Genomic DNA, 23387 nt, shown 5'->3' on the forward strand with positions numbered 1-23387 from the left:
ATTTCAACAAAATGCGTGCCTTGTACCTTGTAACAGCTTTGGACGTTCGTCTATAGTCCTCAGATAATGCTTCTCTAAAGACAAGTTAATTTTTCTGAACTAGAAACTCAATTTGGAGCCCAGTTGGCACATATATTTGTTTTACATTCAATGTTTATTTGGCACCACTGCCAGGCCCTGGCAGCTGCCACTATGCCTGCCTTTGTTTCCCACAACTATGTGTTCCAGGGCCGAAGCCAACACCTGTGGCTGCATAAAAGACTAAATGCACCAGCTGCCGGACTCAGATGTCCACAGTGAAATAAAATTCTAAAGCATACGAGTTTGGATGTGTGGCTGGCTTCCTCCTTTGACGCTTTTCAAGGCTTCCTTGGATGCTTGCTCTGCAGGATACTTCATTTATCAACTGTCTGTCAGCCAGTGTTACTGACCTTAGGTTTATTAGTGGCCTTGAATACCCCCATTTTATTAATGATGCACCAAGACATGCCAAAGAGGTAACTCTGAAGTAACTTCCTGGAAACCAGTGGCGTGCTTGAAGAGATACTCTGGTGTAAGACAATGAAGTTGACTCCAGCTGTACTTCGCAACCACGAAGGCTGGCACAACAGAGGCTGCTTAAACAGGCTGTGTTTGGTATCCTGTCGAGAATATCACAGCACCTGTTTTCTCGGTGACAAATGTGGTTCCTATTCTGGAAACAAAAGGGCTTCTCCCTCACATTTGAGAATAATCCCAGCTTCTCCTTCACAATGAAAAATAAAAACAGCAGGAGACATCCTTGGGATGTGTGAAACCTGTCCCTTTATTTTCAAGGATATTTCCGCCTGCCCACATGCTGGCATCAAAGGTTTGAGACGCTTATCGTCAAAAGCAGGTACAAAGTTTTGCAAAGCAGATCTGAAGCATTGTTACTTGCTGCATACAGATCACTATCCATCCAGGAGCACCGACACCAAGATAGACCTGAATCACTCTTGCGTACCATATGCAAAATTGTACAAAATTCGGTCCACCCACCAATCGTGAACCTGCTGTCTACTCAGGACACTTATATGAAAATTAATTATCTGTTCTGTTTTACTTTCAGAAGCTGTATTCAGAGCATCCTTAAATACATCAAATATTTTGTCGAAAGTCTGAAATATAGGCTATAGGACACATAAAACTGGCATTAGCTTTGTTATATATTTTAAGCAGGATATCCACACCAAATTGGTTTCTGGTTGTTACATGAGCAGTCGTTCATCATTCCGAAAATGCACATGTCTGTTTATAAATGCTATATGCCTGTATACCTGAAGGAGAATATTCACCTGCATCATACAGCCCAGACACTGAGATCCAGCTCTGAGGGCCTTCTGCCAGTTCCCTCACTGTGAGAAGTGAAGTTACAGGAAACCAGGCAGAGGGCCTTCTTGGTAGTGGCCCGGTGGAACACCCTCCTGTCAAATGTCAAGGAGACCCTACTTCTTCTGAGACATTTGAAGGCAGCCCTGTGTAGGGAAGTTTTCAATGTTTGATGTTTTAATGCGGTTTTATAATTGTTGGAAGCCTTCCTTAGTGGTTGGGGCTATCAATCAATCAGTCAGTCAATCAATGATATTAAACAACCTTGTCCAATCAGCTGAGTATCTTGTCTCCATCAGTGACCAGATCCCAATGGTTCCAATAAAGTATATAAAAACACAGCATGGCAGTGAATTTATCGACATTTTGAAAGCATGGAATAAATGTGGGGTCATTACAGTGGTACCTCTGGTTATGAACTTAATTGGTTCCAGAGGTCCGTTCTTAACCTGAAACCGTTCTTAACCTGAGGTACCACTTTAGCTAATGGGGCCTTCTGCTGCCGCCACACCGCCAGCACACAATTTCTGTTCTCATCCTGGGACAAAGTTCTTAACCCGAGGTACTACTTCCGGGTTAGTGAAGCCTGTAATCCGAAGTGTTCGTAACCCAAGGTGTTTGTAACTCGAGGTACCACAGTATTTCATGATACAGGTAGTTTTCACCTCACAACTGAACTCCGTGTTAATGGCATCTGTTACACAAGATTTGGTTTTCTTTTCGTGTATTCCGATACTGCATCCTTACCCATGGATATATATTTAAATAATTTGCTTTGAAACTCTAAAAATTGACACATTTACTAAAAAGATTTACTCTGCTGTATATGCTTCCTGTATTTTTATTCTCACCTCAGCCGTATTTGCAGGGCCTCCCAGGTTGCCTGTCATTTGAAGTATACAATACCAAAGGTTATGTAGGGGTTGCAACAAGCACTAAAGCTGCCAGCTCCTGTCTGAACAACTCACTCAAATGCATCAGATCGCCTGTGATCACAGTCTCCTGTTTATGGTTTGTGTTCAATATGACACTTTTTATCTGAGCAAATTTCAATTTACTCTTTAAAATAAAATCGTGCAGCACAGTCTGCTGACTGTTCTGCTGCACCCTAGCAATGCAGCTATTCCCTAGCAAATCTACTCAAAGGTACCTTTCTAATGTGAATCAATGCTGCTTTCAACAAACATTGCCATGGTTTCCCAAATAAAGCGCTGCTTATTGTAATAATGATTAATCATTGTCATGGCACTTTTCATCATGCACAAGGTGTTTTCCAATCTCCCCCCCCCCAACCTTCACAATTACACCTCCTAGAAGGTCACTACTCAAGTAATGGAATTATAGGCGATGGTAACTTACTCAAGACCACACAGTTCTTGCAGGGGGAGAAAAAGAAAACACTATATTCAGTAAACTATACCGGCTCTCACTGAAAAACTCATACTTATGCACTTGCTTTGGAAGTATTTCTGTCAGAAATCAAGCCCTGACTCAGAAGCTCAGCAGGTGAAATGCAACAGTCTGCAAGAAAGCAAGTACACCTGCCAAGAGACTCACAATTTAGTAAAGATTGTGTGGGCATGCTGAATGTGGTGAACTGTATTCTCCATATGGGGCCTCAACACATGATTGCTGCAGTTTCCAATAGGGCTGACTTGGGTGCAACTGGGGATCCAGTTTTAATATTGTTTAATTTTATTCATGTGTTGTTGAAACAATGGGCTTGTTCCCTCCTCTTTCCAAAGTCTCCTCTCTCAGAATAATTATTTCCTTCATCCACCAAGATGACCTAACAAAAAAAGTTTCATTCAATGATAGCGGGGCTGAAATTTCTCAAAAGATAATTTCTGAGAAAGACTGGTGGATAATTTCTCACTCCCCACCTGCCACCCCAAGCATCAGTTTTGCCACCCCCAAAGAGCATGGAGGATTTTTGGAGGTCCTTTTCACTCAACTCCTCATCTGTATGATTACAGTGACTGTTTAAACAGCTGTAAGCAGGCAAGGTATGGCAGCCTCACACAGAGGCTTCAGACTGCAGTGCTGGTTCATAAAACTGGACCTCTATGTAGTGCATGGCATGGTGTAGTGGTTAAAACATCAGGCTAGGACCTGGGAGACCAGGGTTCAAACCCACTCAGTTATGAAGCTCACTGGGCGGCATGGGGCAAGTCACCAATTCTCAAACTAACCTACCTCACAGGTTTACAATACGATACGATAATCATTGTCATTGTCCCATACAGAACGACAAAATTGAAAAAAAATACATCATTCAAAAACCAACAATCTTGCTATCCCAGCTATCCCACCCTGGTTAACCCCCTAAAAACTCTGATATCCCATAATTAAAAACAATATATTCCCACAGAGACGACCTTACACTGCGTTTAAAACCAAAATCGCATTTGGATAGAAACTGTTTCTCAGGCGGCTAATCCTAGTCTTTATAACCCTGTACCTTCTTCCAGAAGGCAGAAGCTGAAAGAGATCATTTCCAGGGTGCGCACTATTCTGCACTATCTCTGCAACTTTCTTATGACACCTGGAAGCATAGATCTGATCCAAGGTGGGAAGAGTTTGTTCTGAGGATGATATGGAGACCAGGAGGACAATGAGTGGGAGGAGCATCTTGAGCCCCTTGGAGGCAAAGTGAGAGACAAAGTGTAATTACAAACTCCTCGGGAGCCATGTGCTTCTGGATAGCACTGCAAAGGCCCTTCTGAACTCATGTGGAAGCTAACACTCAGAATCACAGGGTGAAAATCAAAGCATCAGATGAATTTTAAGTCAACAACTAGTTTAGCTTTGACTTGTTGCTGGCATCCATCTGTCTCAAGAGGCAATGGAGTGCACCTTGAGGGGTGAAGTCAGACTGTTATGTTAGCAGTAACAAAGTGATCTCCCCAGGCCGCTAGCCTGGGCAGTGTGTATGGGGGTCCTGGACTGCCCAGACAATGACCCTCCTCTTGGCCTCAATGCGGTCCAAAGGAAAGGAAAGCAATACATTGGCACCAGCTTGGCTCCAGGAGTTGCCGAAAGGAGACATACAAGGCGCCATCCAACCATCTAAGTGACTGTGGAGGGTTTACTCCTTAGCCTTCTCTTCTCCTGAAGATATCCCACAAGGCAGTGGAGGTATAGGATCAGAGTTTTCCTTCTCCTAGATGGGTGACCTTTCCAGGTTCATGAGCCCCATCTGCCCCTCACTTCTTTGACTAAAGCTTTTGAAAAGCAAACATTACTTCTAAATGGGGGGGGGGCGATACCAATACTGCTTTAGTATTGAACTATAATATCAGCTATGATACCAAAATGACTTTGTGGGAAATACATTTATCTAACTTGTCTAGACTATTTCCTTATTTAACTCGAAACCTAATAACAAACTGATTTCTCTCAGCTTATTGGCAGTGCAGCTCCCAGCCCTCCTGCTTTCAGCTCAGCCTTTGTCAATTGTGTCTGGGTCCTCTGCAACTCTCTCTGTTCCCGCTTCATTCTTCTGATTTCCAACTCTTAAATTATCCTGCACACTTCATAGCAGTTTCCCTTTCCAACTTCTTAGCCAGTCAAAAGGGCTGTTCGGTTTTATAAAGTTTCAGGTTCCCATAGTAACTAGGCTTCCCCACACAAATTTAACCTTCCTAAGCTCGCCTGTTGCACCTTTTATGAGCTTTCAAACCCGCTGGCAAGAACAGACTGAGTTTTTCAACTACAAACACACAAATTTGGCTGAGAGTTTTATTCCTTCACACAACACATGCATTTAATTAATGTGCGGATGCCTGATGATCGTCTTCCAAAGCAACTACTCTATTCCGAACTTAAAAATGGAAATCGCAATGCTGGTGGTCAACAAAAGAGGTTTAAAGACTGTCTCAAGCCAAATCTAAAAAAAATGTAGTATAAACACTGACAACTGGGAAACACTGGCCTGTGAGCGCTCCAGTTGGAGAACAGCCTTTACCAGAGGTGTCATGGGCTTTGAAGACACTCAAACTCAGGATGCAAAGGGAGAAACGCACTAAGAGGAAGGCACGCTTGGCAAATCCACACCGTGATCAACTCCCGCCCGGAAACCAATGTCCCCACTGTGGAAGGACGTGTGGATCCAGAATTGGCCTCCACAGTCACTTACAGACTCATTGTTAAAACCGTGTTTATGGAGGACAATCTTACTCGGTAACGAGTGATCGCCAAAGAAGCAGCAGTGTTTAATTAAGTGTTTCTCAATGGTAATGCAAGCTGCATGGAAGTAAATGAGAAAAGAAGGGATTACTGCAATAGGCTGGCTAAGCACTCTCAAGTGGGAACTACATTTTTTGGTGAAAAATAGCCAACTCCGCCCCCCCCCAAGCTGGGCAAAAAAAACCCTCTAATGTGTGGGGGAGGGGAGAAGCACATTTACATTTTCATTGTATTTTTTTCAACAGAGAGCCTTGTGACACCTTAAAGAATAATAAGCATAGCATCATGCGCTAGAGACACTTCATCAGATGCATTTGACAAATTAGGTCTTGCCCCCATGAAATAGTATGCCATTATAAAGTTTTTTAAGTCTTCACAATGCAAACGCTCTTCGCTGTTTATGCTGTCACGAAGTAACAGACCTCCCATTCTGTTTTTTTTAAAATGCAGGAAAATCCACCACATAATAACTATTTCATCTCCATTTCAAAAATGCATTGAAGATTTCAACATTTCTGAGATAAGTTCCTGAAAAAAGGTTTACAAAGTGTGCTGTCAGAAATGAGATTCTGAAGCCGTCCTTGGCGTGCCATTGCATACTTCAAAATGGTGCGCCTGTGATTAGCCTTTGAAATTTTGATGAGAAAAGGTGAATTCAGGCTAGGGACTGATTTGGTGGTTTTTGTTTTTGTTTTTTTAAAAATAACACTGCAAATGTTTTTGGCTTTGCATGAAGGAGTACAATTGTTTATTTGTTTTCCTGCTTGATTCCTAATTACTTCAGTTTGATCACAGAACAGATTGCAAGGCAGGAACGACTAAAAATGTCAACAGCTCAATAGGGTCCATAGATATTGTTTCAAAGCTTTCTTATCTGAGCATTTTGGAAGCAAAGAAGAATAAAAAAATGATTCAGCATAGACGTGAGCGGTACATGCAAAGGTGCACAAAGTCATCAGCGCAGCAAATCGTGCTAAGGGAGGGCTACAGTTAACGGGCATTGTTTGTTTAGAAAAGTCGGCATAATGTAACACAGCGGATATTAAGCCACAGCTCAAGCTCATATTGTAGATAATTCTGTGATACAGGATGTGATGCAATTAGAGAAACATAAATGTACCCCTGCCCATACGGGCCAGTCATGTCCGACTCTAGGGTTGTGTGCTCATCTCACTTAAGAGGCCAGGAGCCAGCGCTGTCCGAAGACACTTCCGGGTCACGTGGCCAGCGTGACGAAGCTGCTCTGGCGAGCCAGCACCAGCGCAGCACACGGAAACGCCGTTTACCTTCCCGCTAGTAAGCGGTACCTATTTATCTACTTGCACTTAAGGGTGCTTTCGAACTGCTGGGTGGGCAGGAGCTGGGACCGAAAGCCGGGAGCTCAACCCGCCGTGGGGATTCGAACCGCCAACCATGCGATCGGCAAGTCCTAGGCACTGAGGTTTTACCCACAGCGCCACCCGCGTCCCTACAGAAACATAGAAAGCTGCCTTTTCCTGCATCAGACCAATGTTCCATTTGGCTCACTATCATCCACAATCACTGCCAGCAGCAATCTGGAGATGCAGACAGGGGACACGCCTAGCCTTACCAGGAACCGTCTGCATGCAAGACAGACTCTGTGCCACCGAGCTACAGTCCTGCCTCATTGCTATGTCCTTCAAGCCCTGAATCTCACCCACTGAAATTAATTAGAGTTAGAGGTGCTTACCTGTCTGTTGCTGGATTGTGTGTATATTTATTTCAGGATTATTAACCCTCAGCGCTGAACACTTTCGAACGACCCATCAACAAGATTGTAAATTTGTGAGTCTAAGAATCACAAGGGGTGTGTGTGTGTGCATGCTTTTAGAAGAGTTTGGATTTGATATCCCGCTTTATCACTACCCTAAGGAGTCTCAAAGCGGCTAACAATCTCCTTTCCCTTCCTCCCCCACAACAAACACTCTGTGAGGTGAGTGAGGCTGAGAGACTTCAAAGTAGTGGACTAGCCCAAGGTCACCCAGCAGCTGCATGTGGAGGAGCGGAGACACGAACCTGGTTCACCAGATTACAGGTCTACCACTCTTAACCACTATACCACACTGGCACGCAAAAAAAGCTGCTTTTCATTTTGGAGCCCTTCAAACATATTGCTGTGATTCTGAAGCTAATTTTGGTACCCGCGAAAGCTAAAACCTAATGTATAATCAAAGCCAGTAAGTCCCATTGAGTTCAATGCTGCTCACTTTCAGGGGATAGAACTGCAGCCTACATTAATGTCAGGGAACTGCCATCGGAGCCAGAGGGAGAGGGAGGCATCCAGAGGGGTTCCGGAGAGCGTCCTGGGAGGGAGAGAAGCAGCCCATCTTCTGGGGAAGGAATTCAGCGTAGCAGCAGTGGAGAAGGGGGGCAGATGGGGGAATCGGCGAGGTGGCTCCATGACTCCTCGCCGGAGACCAGCGGGGAGAGCATGGGTCCTCCGCTGCCCACACCCTCCCTGCGCAGAAGACTTCCATGCAGGGAGAGTAGGAGGAGACTAGGCGTCAAAGAGCTTCTTTGCTGGAAGAAGTTCAAGAAACGCCCACTGATGGATTCTGCCAGCGACTGAGACAGCCACGGGTGAGTGGCTGTCCGGACAGAAAGGGTTCACCCAGGTAACCCAGCCAGGTGTGGCGGCGATTTACGCACGAGCAACCCCTAGAACCATTACAATTAAGAATGTGAAGTGTCCCCCCAAAAAAACCACACCCCAGGATCATCTTCTTTCTAAGGTGCATAAATGCATCTGGCTGTAAACGAATTGAGCAGAAAGGTGTTACGCTACTTACCCCTGTCTGTGTCATAAAGAAAGACAAACCGGTTCCATTTATAGTGGCCCAGCAAGCTTAGCAGTGCTCCCTGTAAGGAAGGCCTCAGTTGCAGCACAAACTGGCTCTCGCCCTCCGTGGGAAAACTCGGCGTGATGAGGGAGATGTGCAAGGCGCTGCAGAATGAGGTCAAGGTGTGTACTGATCTTTTATCGTACAGTCCAAAAATGGCGAAAACTCCTCTTGAATACTGGGAGCAGACTGGAAGAAAGCAAAACAGGGAAAAGGTGTGATTAAAAAAAAAACCCAAATACTTCCTGCTTATTAAGATAGCAAGATCAACATCTCGACCATGGATTAGGAGCGGGCAGCTGACAATAAGCAGGAACATTGTCATGCAATTCTTCAGCAGAGCTAGTGGCCGTTGAGACTTTCACAAAATGGTAGTATGAAATAGATGATCCCTATGTCTACATCCTTTGAGGACAAAAGCCATAGTAGGTCCATGTTAGAACATATGCTTTATAGGCCAAAGATTCCAGGTTCGACCCCGGACACCTCCAGAGCTAGGAAACACGCTGTGTGTCAATGGTCAAATCTTTATTACGGACAGCATACGGTAAAAGCATACATACATAAGCAGAGCATGCTAAACAGGCTATAGGGCAAGTATAGAAGCAGGGTGTACACATACAGTCATACCTTGGGTTACAAACGCTTCAGGTTGCGTTTTTTTGGGTTACGGACCACCGAAACCTGGAAGTACTGGAATGGGTTACTTCCAGGTTTCAGTGGTCGCACATCCGCAGAAGCACTAAATCGCACTTTGCACATGCGCAGAAGCGCCAAATCACAACCCGCGTGTGTGCAGACGTGCAGCTGCGGGTTGCGAACGTGCATCCCGCACGGATCACGTTCGCAACCCGAGAGTCCACTGTACTCATTCTCTTGACTGCGATAGACCAGGATATGATAAAAACACATAAGGCACAAAAATCAAGCAACATTTTTTTTAAAGATGCAAACCTTCAGTTTTAGACCTGTTGTGGGCACATACCATATCATTGATGTATATCAATCACAGCAGCACAATATCTGGCAACTGGTGTGTCCTGCAAAGTTGTGTAATATTGGCAGAACATTGCTGTGGGAAGCCCTGGAGAGGTGCTTGCCAGTGTAGACAATACAGTGGTAGCTCGGGTTACATACACTTGAGGTTACATACGCTTCAGGTTACGTACTCCGCTAACCCAGAAATAGTACCTCAGGTCAAGAACTTTGCTTCAGGATAAGAACAGAAATCGGGCTCCGGCAGTGCGGCAGCAGCAGGAGGCCCCATTAGCTAAAGTGGTGCTTCAGGTTAAGAACGGTTTCAGGTTAAGAACAGACCTCCAGAACAAATTAAGTACTTAACCCAAGGTACCACTGTACTAAGCTTGACTGGGAGCTCCCATCAGCTGTTTAAATGATAAACGCACATGCTGCTTCACCTCTGCTAGATAGCTGATCTGCTAGCGAGGAATATAACGTAGCCAAAGTAGATATAACCAGATGTGAGGAGAGATAAATAAGCTGCTGTGAAAAATAACAATAAAGTGGAACTTTGTTCCCCGTGTTTCAAGAACATTCAATTTATAAAAAAACCTTTAAGCACAGGCTCAACGGCACACATGGGAGGTCTCGGCACAGATGCAAAGTTAAGAATGCTTAGTGTTTACGGGAACTAATGCCCTGATAGGTACCTCATAAAATGTCATCTATGGATCCCCTGTTTCTTTCCACCAAATCTTTCAAGCCTCAGCAGTCCAAAATATCCATAAACCACAGCAATATCACTCACATAACTTTAACTTCCAGAACTTTGAGACAATGACTTACACGTTCACTTAAATGTACTCTCCAAGGAACAGCGGAAAATGCCTGCTTAGTGTTACTAGATCATATGCCAAATTGGAAGGTCGCAGCTTTGTTTGCATAAGTGCCAACTAAAGAGCACATTGCAACTCAAAAGGCATTCTTGTTATATATTTTAATTAATTATTAGGTTTGCATTCCATGAATAATTCTTGAGAATTATCTCTAAAGGCTGTTTCAACCCAGGATAAGTTTTTGAGATAATAGCTGAAGCTTGCAAAGCATTTTTATGTAAACTAAATGGGAAGGGAAAATTAAATTAGCTGTAAATTAGCTTTACTGAAGTATATATATTTTTTTCTTTTACAATAAATTTGAATATCATAATGGCACGATTTGCAAATCATCTTAACAGACACTGCTGCTGACAGCACACAACAATAATTTGAAAGATCTTCACTGGAAATAAAAAAGAATAGGAAAACCAGAACTTTGAAGGATTGGGTAATCCTGATAATGGTGCAATCTCTATTATCCTCTATGCGGCAAAGTTCATCCTTGTCTTAATTATAAGAAACTAAGGCAGATTAACACTACTTATAAAGCTGGTACTACTTGACTAACATTCTTCCCCCCCACTCTCCTGTAATTCAAAACATGCTCAATTTAAAAACTATTTATCAACTTATTTCTCAAACATGATAAGAAGGAAAGGATTGTTAGCAGCTGCTGGAAACTAAAATACAATTTTCCAATGCATCAGTGTTTTGCTAACAGATTTTTAACAGCTGTCAGAAAACCGAGGAAGCAATGTGTGAATGGAAAGATAAAATGAGTGGCAAAATATAAGTGATATTCCCTTAAAAGTGAAAGTTGAAACCAATCCATGTGACTGTGTTGATGCATTGGTGACTGTAAGCAGCAGAGACCAGAGCTGCACCTTCACTCTGAAAATCACAGCAGAACTGACTTGGAGTAATCATGAACTCTGCCATCCACCGATGATGTCACGTGATGATACAGGGACATCACAGATAGGCTTTCAGGTGCAGCTTCAGGAGAGAACATGATACAGGGACATCACAGATAGGTTTCAGGTGCAGCTTCAGGAGAGAACCAGGTTCAGCAGTGAGCCAGAACAGCTGAGGGGTAGTGGCAGTGTGGGAGCAGAGGCTGGAGGTGGTGGAGGAGCAGTAGTTGTAGGCAGAGCAGAGATACAGGCAGAGAGTATGAAGGAGGAAGATGGGAAGTCAGAGGAGGCATGGCTTGTAGGCAGTGAAAGGAGGAGATGGAAGAAACGAGGGAATGGATAAAGGACAAGGCAACTGAGCCAAAGTTGGCCTAAAGCAATGGTTCTTAACCAGTGGGTCCCCAGATGTTGTTTGACTACAACTCCCATCACCCCTAGCTAGCAAGGCCAGAGCTCAGGGATGATGGGAGTTGTAATCCAACAACATCTGGGGACCCACAGGTTGAGAACCGCTAGCCTAGAGGAAAGAGAGGAGGAGAGAAGATCAGAAGGAGAAGTCCAGAAGAAGAAGCCTTGGGGAGAGCTTGGATGAATGGAGGCTGTAGAAGCCAGCAAATGGAGGTGAGCCCCCAAAGATTGTAATCTAGGAAGCAGGGAGAGAAATTTCTCCCCGGGAAAAGACAGCTACAAAGCAGTCTAGATCCCTACATGGCAGCAGGAAAGGTGCAATGGATAGGTCTTAGAATCTGCATGGCTTCCATAGAGGACACTCCACTAACTTAGCGCATAAAGAGGCTCATTGAGAATCTGAAAAGGGGTTTATGAGCCGAAGTAGCAGCAGATTTCAAGAGAGAGCATTCCTTACCACCTTCCATGTATACAGTCAGGTTGCCTCTTATCACCTTCTGTGTAGTTATGTTACTCACATAGACAAGTATATGGAGAAATTATATGGAGCATTATGAGGAAGGTTTTAATGATCCTGCAAGTCGAGCTTTCTGGCATGGAGTCCAGTCTTTTGGCATGATTCCATACATGACTGCAGAAGCAGTGACCTGTGATCTTGACAGCGGTTTTGTTACAGCTTGGCTGAATGAGCGCCATTAGAGATGCAACCAGAAGGACAGAAATTATTGCAATTTCCAGCAGTTCTGCTCTCCATCGGTGAGAGATGGAGAGACAGCTAGAAGAGACCCAGCCAATTCTATGCTCCAAATCACTTACAGCCCATAAGTATTGCCTTCCCTGAGAACCAATATTTCTCCCAAAGGCCTGCATTTCATGAGACTCCCCCCTGCTCAAATTCCCAGCCCTATCCTACCCATTGCCAAGCCACACAAACATATCAGGCTGACAATCTAGCTGAATTATTCTCCCTTTCAATGTGAGTAGTCTTAGGCTCAGCCAAGCTCATGCTGCAAGGGAAATGAGTCCACACCTTTCTGGAAGAGCTGCAGCTCAATGTCAGAGCCAACCTAGGAATGACACTAGACAACCTTTGGTGGTGGGATGCTAAGAAGTGCCTCTCCATCACCACACATGATCGTGTTTGGTGCCATGTCTAGGTTGGGTCTAACATTGAGCTACAGTTCCTCCAGAAAGGAGGCAAGACTCTATAGTGGGAGGTAGTTAGTGTTAGAATTCCTGCTCCATGATTGCAGTCATGGGATTTTTGTCTTTCACATGACGTGGTATGTTTTGACTCCACAGAGTGGGAAGTGACAGTGTTACTGTGTTCCGTGAAGTGGGACTATTGTCCTTTGTTCTTTTTCTCTTTGCTGTCTGATGCTTGAGAGAGAGGGAGCCATGTTGCAGTGCTCCGTGTGTGTTTATATGTAAATAAAGTAGATTAGCCAAAATGCTGAGTTGCTGAGGTCCGTCACGAAAACTCTGCAGATCCCTAAGTGTGCCGGTGTCTGTTGGCATTGGTCGCTGTGATGTTTGGGCTGAAGAAAGCTTATGAAGCTCCCGAACGCTCGACCAGGAGGGTGGGAACATGCCAGTCGGGCATGTGTCTCTGCCAGGGTCCTACTCAAGTATAGGCTGAGCTCCTGACAATTAGGTCTTAAGTCATTCAGGGCTTATAAGTTTTATGCCTCCAGCAAGCTGCCCCACTTCATTGCCCAAAAGCCAAATTTTGCAATTGCTGAAGCTTTCCCATCGTTATCAGGAGCAACCTCATGTAGAATGCATTACAGAAATCCAAGAACATATCATAAGAACTATAAGAAAAGTCTACTGGATCAGGTGAGTGGCCCATCGAGTCCAGCACCCTGTTCTCATGGTGGCCAGCTAGATGCCTGTGGGAAACCTGGAAGAAGGACCTGAACACTCTTCCTACCTGCCATTTCCAGCAACTGGTATTCAGAAGCATGCTGCCTCTAACCATGGAGGCAAAGTATATCATGGCTAGTAGCCACTGAATGCCCTGCCCGCTATGCACTTGTCTAATCCTCTTCCCAAACCATCCAAGTTGGTGGCCAGCACTTCCTCTTGTGGAAGCGAATTCCATAGTTTCAACTATGTGTGTGTGAAACAAACACTTTCTTTGGTACGTATTGGATTTTCTGACATTCAGCTTCATTGGATACCTCCAACCTCTAGTGTTATGAGAGAGCTCCAGCATGAATTACTGTGACCATGGTATCGAGGAAAAACCACCACTAGTGGACCTCCTAAGGCAGGGGTCAGCTAACTTTTTCAGCAGGGGGCCAGTCCACTGTCCCTCAGATCTTGTGGGGGACCGGACTATATTTTTTGAGGGGAAATGAACAAATTCCCATGCCCCACAAATAACCCAGAGATGCCTTTTAAATAAAAGGACACATTCTACTCATGTAAAAACACACTGATTCCCGGACCACCTGCGGGCCAGATTTAGAAGGTGATTGGGCCAGATCTGGCCCCCAGGCCTTAGTTTGCCAACCCATGTCCTAAGGCACCCTGCACCACTAAAGATTTAAGTGATTTGCTTGCATCCTGTTCCTTAACTGCAAACTTCTAGGAAATTCAAATTACTTGTGAGAACATCTCAATAATCATGTATGTCATGTAAGATTTTTGGGAAACCTGACACAACCAGGTTTCTTCCATAGTTTTCTTAGTCTTAACCAGAAGGAGCTTTAAAAGAGATAAATATGTATCCACTGTCCTCCCTAACTCAAGCAGTAATGTGCTGCTACTGATTAGAATAACAGCATTTCTGTATACAATCAGTTTCCCAGAAATAAATCTCACAACCGCCTTATAAAATTTAGTCTCACATTTATTTAAATGAAAAAAGAAGTGGGCATAAGCTTCTCCCCCTTTTTAAGTAGCAAATACTTTGATTGCCCAATTTTACACCATCAGTATTCCACTTTCTTCTTTATCTTGAAAAGAAAGAAAACAGGCTCATTTATAAAGCTAGTATTTCTTTCCTCTCAAGAAAGTACTTCTAATTTAAAAATGGGAGGGTTGTTATTAACTCAACTGTCTGTTCTAGTAAAAATAGCATTTTAAACATAGTAACTCTTTGGAAACTAATCATATGTACCTCTTTCCCCTCCAGCCACTTCAAACAAAAATACTATTAATTTTCAGGAAGGGAGGAAAGAATAACCTCAGCACTTTCTCTTTGTATTTATGAATTTTGTCAGCAAAGCTTTCACCAAGTGGGATTCAACTAAAGCGAGTAGAAATACTTTCAACTGTAGACTGGGCAGCCAGACAGGTAAGGAAAAGAAAGGCTAAAATGTTTGTGGGATTCTACATGCAGCTGTGCAAGGTGCAATTAAGGATGTTCACCTACACAACCCAGAAAATTCTGACAGGAAATGAGAAGGGATACAGCTCTGCCTGTACAAGTGTGTCTTCTCAGCAACACACCCAAGAGAACATCATCAGCTTACACCAACATGTAAAGGCCTCTCTGTACAAGTGTGGATTGGGTGTTCTTTTATTTCTTGGTTACCACAGTTGCAAAAAAGTCATCCTCATATAGGGAGCACCCTAATCCGCAAAACAGAGATGATGCAGGGACCTCTAGGGGGTGAATTTGTGCAGTGAAGATCGCTGCCATGATGTCCCCGCATAGACACATGGAAAGATGAGGAACAGGCTGCAAGTTCAGAGCTCAGAATAAAATAAAATGAAAATGAAACCACCCAGAATGAAAACAATATAAACTAAATCACATGCTGGATGGAAAACAAATTGTCTAGAGCAGCATTTAAACGTCTACAGCCTCCACGACAGCCTCTTACTAAAGGATTGTCTGACGCCACAAAATTCTCTCAAATGAATTGTGAAATTGTGCTTTCCCGCACCACAGTCTGACATAATATTTGAAAACGAATGTAATGGGAGCTGTTGTTTACACAATCCCTCCATCCATGTCCCTCTTTCCACCCACCCACCCAAACAACCTTGCATTAGAAGCATAGAAGAGGAGACATGACTCTCCTATCCTATGGCTTCAGTAGAAAAGCTAAAGCTGCAAGGAACATAGCAGTTTCAAAAAGGAAAGCATATCTTCATGATACAGTTTCCTTAGGCTGCTCAGTTCACAGCTACAGGATTCCCTCCTTGTGGAAGGACACATACGCATGCAAGTATTCTACAAGGCATTTCAGTGGTTCAGACAAAGGACATTCTGCTTCAAGAATTACACTGCAGAAGAATACAATGGGTTGCATTCAAAGCTGCTGTTACATGCACAACAGGCTTCTGCTTGCAGAACAGAATTTCCTCCTCTTCCTCCTCTGACCTGCAGAATCTGGCTGTACACCCTCAAAACCCTCTCTCCATGGGGTACTTTGGAAGAGATTAAGGAGGAAAGTATGGGGAGAGAAGGAGAAATCCCTTTCTGCTCCTGCAGCCTTGCGTAGAACCCAGTACACAGTTTTCCATATTCCTGGCACCGTTTTCTATCTTTGGTTTACAACATGCAAGGTTACATATTGCAATTACATATGTCAACTTGGTAAAATGATGGTATTAACAAATAAGAAGCATGTTTTTGACTAACAAGTGTGTCATTACATGTTAACTAAAGGGTGCTTTGGTCAAGTCTCTCAACCATTTAAGCAGCTGAAGGAACAACTGTATTTATGTTGTCCTACCATAAATATAACATGCACATGTTCTAATCAGCATTTTTGTATCTTTGCAAACAGGGCTTCATCTTAAGGCACCTTTTGGTTGTGCAGGCATTAGCATCTCATGAGCTTGACAGAAACTGTCAGTTACAAATCCATCCTGTTGGCCCTTTCCCAGCAGTCTTGCGTTACTTTTGATGGTGATTGTCAAACTAGCCCCACCCTAATTCACAGTCTGTTCACCAAGTTATGGTTTCAATGTTGTAAAATTTGGTCAAATGTCATGTGATTCTGAGATTTTATAATACCTTTTGAATCTAAACCTATGGTACTTTGTGGCATGGCATAGTTGTCAACTTTTCCCTTTTCTTGCGAGGAATCAGAATAAGGGAATTTCCCTTAAAAAAAAGGGGGAAACGTTGACCGCTATGCTGTGTGGTGGTCCAATGACTTCTAAACTCTTTTCTTCTTTGTATTCATAGAATCATAGAGTTGGAAGAGGCTCTGAGAGTCATCTAATCAAACCCCCTGAAACGCAGGAATCTTCAACATCCTTAGAGGTAAAAGCCTGAGCAGCTATGAAGCACAGCCCCTGGTGCACATTTTCCAAACAGGGTAAGGATCGCTCTTTACATAGCAGGAAATGTGAGCTGGAGCCAGAAATTGAAGCCAGGGACAGGGCAGGAGTATTAAGAGCAGATCCCAAAAGATGCTGCTTTTTGAACATGCAAGGGCACAAGCCCAACATTCCAGAAAGTTCCAGCCTTTCAATGGCACATGGCCGATTCTACCTGTGCCTAAAGAAAGATCCGTGATGTGACCACCTACAGTCCTAGGTAGCAGCATACTGGGCTTGGGCTAAGTTTCTGTCTTACCCCTTCAGGCTTACGCCCTGCAGTCCCTGATTCTCAGGTGACTTCCAGAAGTGAAAAAAAGAAAAAAAGAGGGGGGGGAGCAAGCTTTGGTAGAACTGGAAAGCAACTATCTGAAATAATCCAAAGACATAAAAGCAGACCGGTTTTCTTTTGACAGATGCAGTGCGGTGTTATCATTTTGACAGAGTGAGTAAGGATTTGCTGGCAATAAAAGAGGCAATGCAATTCTGACTTCAGTGGCTAGCATGGTATGGATGTTTTTAGGACTACAGATAAAAGTGACATTCCCAAGGTCAGACGGAACAGCTAGATGCCTGGAGCAATTTTGTGTGACCGGACAGCCTTTTATCAGAATCATGAAAATCCTAGCCTGGTCAGCTTTGTGAAGTAGATTGGTGGTATTAGGGGAACAATTTACCTCTCATCCCCACCTGCTGCTTGCTAATCTTACTTTTTACTTCCTCCTGGTTTCTTTTGTGTAATGCTGAGTTTAAGAATGTGAGCTCCTGACCCACAAAGCTCCTGGGTTCAAATCTCAGTTCAGCTACAAGCATACTTAAACAAGTCACTCTTTCTCATCAGACCCAGGCGACCTTCTGCAATATGAGGCTAACAACACGGGCTGACGTTGCCAGAAAAGGCTTACAGAGATAACGAAGTGCTTTGAGCACTTAGGGAAAAGTGCAAAAGCCAACTGCCATAAGCTACGCTGAAGTTATGGCAAGGCAGGGTAAATCAAACTGTAGAACTTGCTCCCCAAGGAGGCAGTGATGACCACCAACTCTGATGGCTTTCATTTGGTTAGACTGTGGTGCTGATAACACCAAGGTTGCAGGTTTGATCCCCATATGGGATGGCTGCATATTCCTGCCTTGCAGAGGGTTGGACTACAAGATCCTCAAGGTCCCTTCCATCTGTACAATTCTGTGATTCTATTGCGGTGAGAGAAATTCATGGAGGAGAGGGCTATCAATGGCTACCAATGAGAGCCAGTGTGGTGTAGTGGTTAAGAGAGGTAGACTTGTAATCTGGTGAACCGGGTTTGCTTCCCCGCTCCTCCACATGCAGCTGCTGGGTGACCTTGGGCCAGTCACACTTCTTTGAAGTCTCTCAGCCCCACTCACCTCACAGAGTGTTTGTTGTGGGGGAGGAAGGGAAAGGAGAATGTTAGCCGCTTTGAGACTCCTTTGGGTAGTGATAAAGCGGGATATCAAATCCAAATTCTTCAAACTCTTCTACTAGCCCTGATGGCTACTAGCCAATGCTTCTGAATACCAGATGCTGGAAACCACAAGATGGGAGCGTGCTCTTGTGCTCATATTCTGTTCACTAGTTTCGCACAGGCATCTGGTTGGCCACTGTGAGAACAGGATGCTGGACAATATGAGCCACTGATCCAGCAGGCTATTTTTATGTTCTCTTTTAAGTTTAAATACATATAAACATTAACTATTGCCAATGTATATTGCAATAAGTGCAATAAAAGGAAATCCATTGACATGTAGTCTAATCTCTTCAGGTAAGGCAGGAGCAAACAATATTTCTTTCTCACAGATGCCTACTTTATTCAAGAAAGATACCTGTAAAACAACAAGCTGAATCAAAGCAAACCATGTGAGGAAAAATCTGCAAACACACTTGAACGGGATTTCCATACCAGCCCTGGGAAAATTGCTTCTTTACTGCAAATGCATTAGCCTTTCCATCTTAAGCATGAAACAAAACGTATCAACTAAGCTTTCTAAAACTTTCTTGGCCAATGCCATTTAAAAGAGCATGCTTCATTCTTTTCAGAAAAAGGATCCACATCCAATCAATTCTGCAACGTATATGTTAAGGTCTCCTTTTCTTTCTCACTGTTTGTGTCCTTTTGGTTTTCTCTTTCTCTTATTTCCCCCCCATTGCTACCCTCTTAAAATAAACTTTTTAAAATTTTCTTGTTATTATCAAAGGCCCTCTTAGACTGGGGTCTGGCTCAGTTGTAAACAACTTGGAGATGGTAGTTAAGAGATATATAAACTGTTAAATTAAATTAAATTATGAATTACTTCCTACGAAGCATCTCAATGCATTTTCATAATACAATTTAAAATGTATAAGAAACACTTAAATATGCAGACACAATTAAAACAACTGCATATATAAAACCACTTCAAATAAATTCATATACATTAAAAACTATTATAATACCATTCTCCTGACCTAAAAAACCACAGGCTTAGATCTCGAGTTTCTTTCTGTTCACAGAAAGGCTCCTTCCGTTTATGGAAATATTTGTGATCCAGCAGTTAATCATGCTGATGGAAAGTGTGGCACACTTTTACCAAGTCCCTCCTCCTGAAGCCCATCCACACTTTAACTAACAATTTTTCAGGCTAAAGGCATCTGAAGGAGGAAGGGAGAAATTACAGAAAGGTTCTTCTGCACTTTCACTGGCAGGAGAATCTTGTAAGTGTAGCTTTACTCACAATATGTTCCCACCAGTGGAAATTAACTCGGGATCCAGCCTACTGCAAATTAAATTCAGAGATGACATTTAAGAGTTCAATAAATTAATAATGCAACACTGACAGCTAGACCAAATCCTCTGGAACATACAAGCAAGTCATGATAGGTGATGAGCATTCTCCATTTTAGGTCAGCATATGACCAAAAATGATGGTTGATATTGCCTCTGACTATACGAAGATTTCATTTAATTATCATGGTTAGTTATGATATGGCTAGAGTAGGATGATGTCCTCCACCAATCTGTCCAATTGTTTAAAAAACCACCTGACCAGCAGCCATCTAACAATCTCTTCTATTTTATTTGCCCTTAGCCTGTTTGCTTGGCACTAAAGTCACTTTGCTTTGTTTTGAAAACAAAAAGAGAAACACAGTACACAGACAGCATCTTATAAAGTAGAGGCATCACCTTGCCAACAAAGGTCCGTATAGTAAAAGCTATGGTTTTCCCAGTAGTCATGTACAGTATGGAAGTGAGAGCTGGACCATAAAGAAGGCTGATCGCCGAAGAATTGATGCTTTTGAATTATGGTGCTGGAGGAGACTCTTGAGAGTCCCATGGACTGCAAGAAGATCAAACCTCTCCATTCTTAAGGAAATCAGCCCTGAGTGCTCACTGGAAGGACAGATCCTGAAGCTGAGGCTCCAATACTTTGGCCACCTCATGAGAAGAGAAGACTCCCTGGAAAAGACCCTGATGCTGGGAAAGATGGAGGGCACAAGGAGAAGGGGGCGACAGAGGATGAGATGGTTGGACAGTGTTACCAACATGAGTTTGACCAAACTGCGGGAGGCAGTGGAAGACAGGAGTGCCTGGCGTGCTCTGGTCCATGGGGTCACGAAGAGTCGGACACGACTAAATGACTAAACAACAACAACATGTGCAGAGCAAAAACATTACCAGTGAGCTACAGCCTTTTCTTTAGCATTTAGTTTCCTTTTACACCATTTTACTGCTTTTTTATTTCCCCATCCTTTTGTAAAACCCCGCCTCCTTCATTAGACCAGCTTTTTTTGCTTTCTGCCACTAGCTTTAACTATGATCCAGCTTGCCTGTAGATTCAGTTGCTGCAGCAGGCCATTTCAATTGCATTGTTCTGGCATTTTATACCTTGTCTATTTTCCCAAGGCAATGATACAATCACAGCGAAGGAAATCTTAAGACCTGTAGACTCCACTTACTGTAGACTCATCATATCAAACAGATATCGTGGGAATTGCTGCATGAGAGAGGTGAGAAGTCCAAGGTTTATGAATGCCTGTGTTGTGCTTCTTTCTTTTCCTCAAGTTTTCAAAATTTCCCGATCGCTTTCAAGTTAATACAGTACCATCTCCTACCACTGTGTACTCTTTCCTTTCCACTAGTAGTCATAGAATCATAGAGTTGGAAGGGACCCCAAGGATAATCCAGTCCAACCCCTTGCAGCTGTCCCATGTGGGCTAATGACCTTGGTGTCATTAGCATTATGCTCTAACCGACTTGCCAAACGGAAGGTCAGTGGTTCGAATTCCCGTGATGGTATGAGCTCCATTGCTCGGTCCCAGCTCCTGCCAACCTAGCAGTTCAAAAGCACATCAAAGTGCAAGTAGATAAATAGATACTGCTCCAGCGGGAAGGTAAATGCCGTTTCTGTGCACTGCTCTGGTTCGCCAGAAGCAGCTTAGTCATGCTGGCCACATGATCTGGAAGCTGTACGCCGGCTCCCTTGGCCAATAAAGCGAGATGAGCACCGCAACCCCAGAGTCGGCCACAACTGGACCTAATGGTAAGGGGTTCCTTTACCTTTTACCCAACCAACTGAGCTATCCAGTGCTCAGTTGTTTGATCTTAAGGCTGTCTAAAACAACAAATGCAAGTTGATCCAACATTAGGCCAAGTAGATGTTCCATTGGGAAGTTTACATCTAATCATACGTCTAACATTTTCATTCATCCTATCTTGCAGATGGAGATGAAGCAAGGTTTAGACGAGAGTTTCTTTTCAGGAGGCCAGTGTCGTTTATTGGTTAGGTGTTGGATTATTACCTGAGAGACCAGGGTTCAACTCACCACCCAGCCATGAACCTCATTAGATGACCCTGGGCCAGTTGTGGAGTCTCATATTATCCTACCGCATGGGGTTGTTGTGAGGATAAAATGGATTGGGAGACAAACGTGTGTAACACCAGTAAATTAATGGTACACAGTACTCCCAAATCTGCTATCTACTTGACCACATTTGGTTCTCAAATATGAACATTTGGACAAAAGGCACCAGGCATTTCCTATAAAAGGAAGGAAGAATGAATGGGGAAAGAAATCACTTCTGATGTCTCTAATTATAAAATCCATTACTCCAAGACGTCACATAGTCATGGAAAGAAGGATAGTGTCATTAACTGCAGGTGCTGGGACAGTGTCACGTAGAGAACCTGGCACACCAAAGAAGTAAATAGAGAGGGATTTCTGCACTGCCGTGACCTCTCTCAAATATTACCAATTTGAAAAGGGCTGCCCTCTGCTGCGAGATGCTACTCATTCATTTAGAAGTGACAGCTCCCTTTGAGCACTTAGGCAGGAGCATTAAAGGTATTCCTTAGATGTTCATGAGAGGCAATATGGATGAATACTGAAAATTCAGAAAACAGTGAGTTCTGAAAGTTTCAGCCGATTTTTTCATGAGGGTGAGCGAACTCTCTACCCCAAATTGGAGGAGAGAAATTGGAGGACATTTCAGACAGATTGCAGGATGGGAGGAAGGCGGTGCCATTTACCATAAAGGTACCTTCCTCCCCCCCCCCACTCTTTTTCCTCTTGTAATAATCAGAAATGGTGCTTTGCAGCTTCCCCAGCCAGAGTCATTCCTGCAAGGAAGACGTAAGACAGTTCCAAGGCTTATCTAGTCCGATGTTCTGCTTCCCACAGTGGTCAACTTGAATGCCTATTGGAAGCCCACAAGCAAGAAATGAGGGCACCAGATTTCTCCATGGTCACCAGTGACTTATAACCTGCTTTCTTCCCGCAAACCCATGAATAAACCCAGAGCTCTAGGGGGAAACAGTGGTTAAAGAGAACTGTAATTTCTGCATTATTTTTCTTTCACCATCAATCCTGAGAATGCAAAGAAATAAAAAAAAATGGGGTGGGTTGATTAAATAAGCAAGAGATTTAACATCCTGGATGTAAATAATGTAGGAGTATGTCATTTGTAATAACGCTCAGAGATGCTTTAAATTATTTTTGCCGTAAATACTGCTTTTCAAATAATTATATATATATATATATATATATATCGTAAATTCTGCCTCAGGCATTGCGTAAGGCTAGTAGATTTTTTTGTGGCAGCATTTGCAGTGGGAAAGGATCAGAATTAGTTAGCACAGCTCGCAGCTGCAATCGGGAGAGCAAAATTTCACAGAGGCTGCTAGCTCAGATTCAGAACTGCAATTGCAGCTGTGCTTTTACTACTGCTCCGCTGGGCCTAATGCTAATACTATTTAAATGGCCTGTTAGTTACAGCCATGGCCTCAAGCTACCTCTTATTTCAAACCCTGTTTAATGCTCATGTTTTCTTTAAAATGTTTTATGATCTTAATTTACATATATTAATTTCTAATTCTCAAACAGCCTCCTTGTTAATAGTGGAGCATGCACAGGCACACAAAATGCACACAGAGGCACCCACAATGCATCAGGGCTGAGGCCAAAGAGCTGGTAATTTACATCCCAAACCAAATCAATCAGGCAAAATGGGTAAGTGCAGCCACGCTGCTTTGCGTGCGGATTCTCTCTGCAG

At 43.4% G+C, this 23387-nt stretch overlaps 1 protein-coding gene across 6 annotated transcripts in view; it reads right to left on the bottom strand.

Moving 5' to 3' along the window:
- Positions 1-23387, bottom strand: part of GRIA4 (glutamate ionotropic receptor AMPA type subunit 4) — a 216759-nt gene that overhangs the window by 115385 nt on the left and 77987 nt on the right. For all 6 annotated transcript variants that reach the window (XR_014168021.1, XM_081909661.1, XM_081909660.1 and 3 more), the window contains exon 3: positions 8349-8588. Coding sequence is in view for 5 of the 6 variants with exons in the window: in XM_081909661.1 (XP_081765787.1) it covers positions 8349-8588 (240 nt within the window). In the remaining variant the exon portion in view is untranslated. The remainder of the gene's footprint in view (positions 1-8348; positions 8589-23387) is intronic.

This window comes from Podarcis melisellensis (genome assembly GCF_964234715.1).
Source record: "Podarcis melisellensis genome assembly, chromosome: 4".
Classification (NCBI taxonomy): domain Eukaryota; kingdom Metazoa; phylum Chordata; class Lepidosauria; order Squamata; family Lacertidae; genus Podarcis; species Podarcis melisellensis.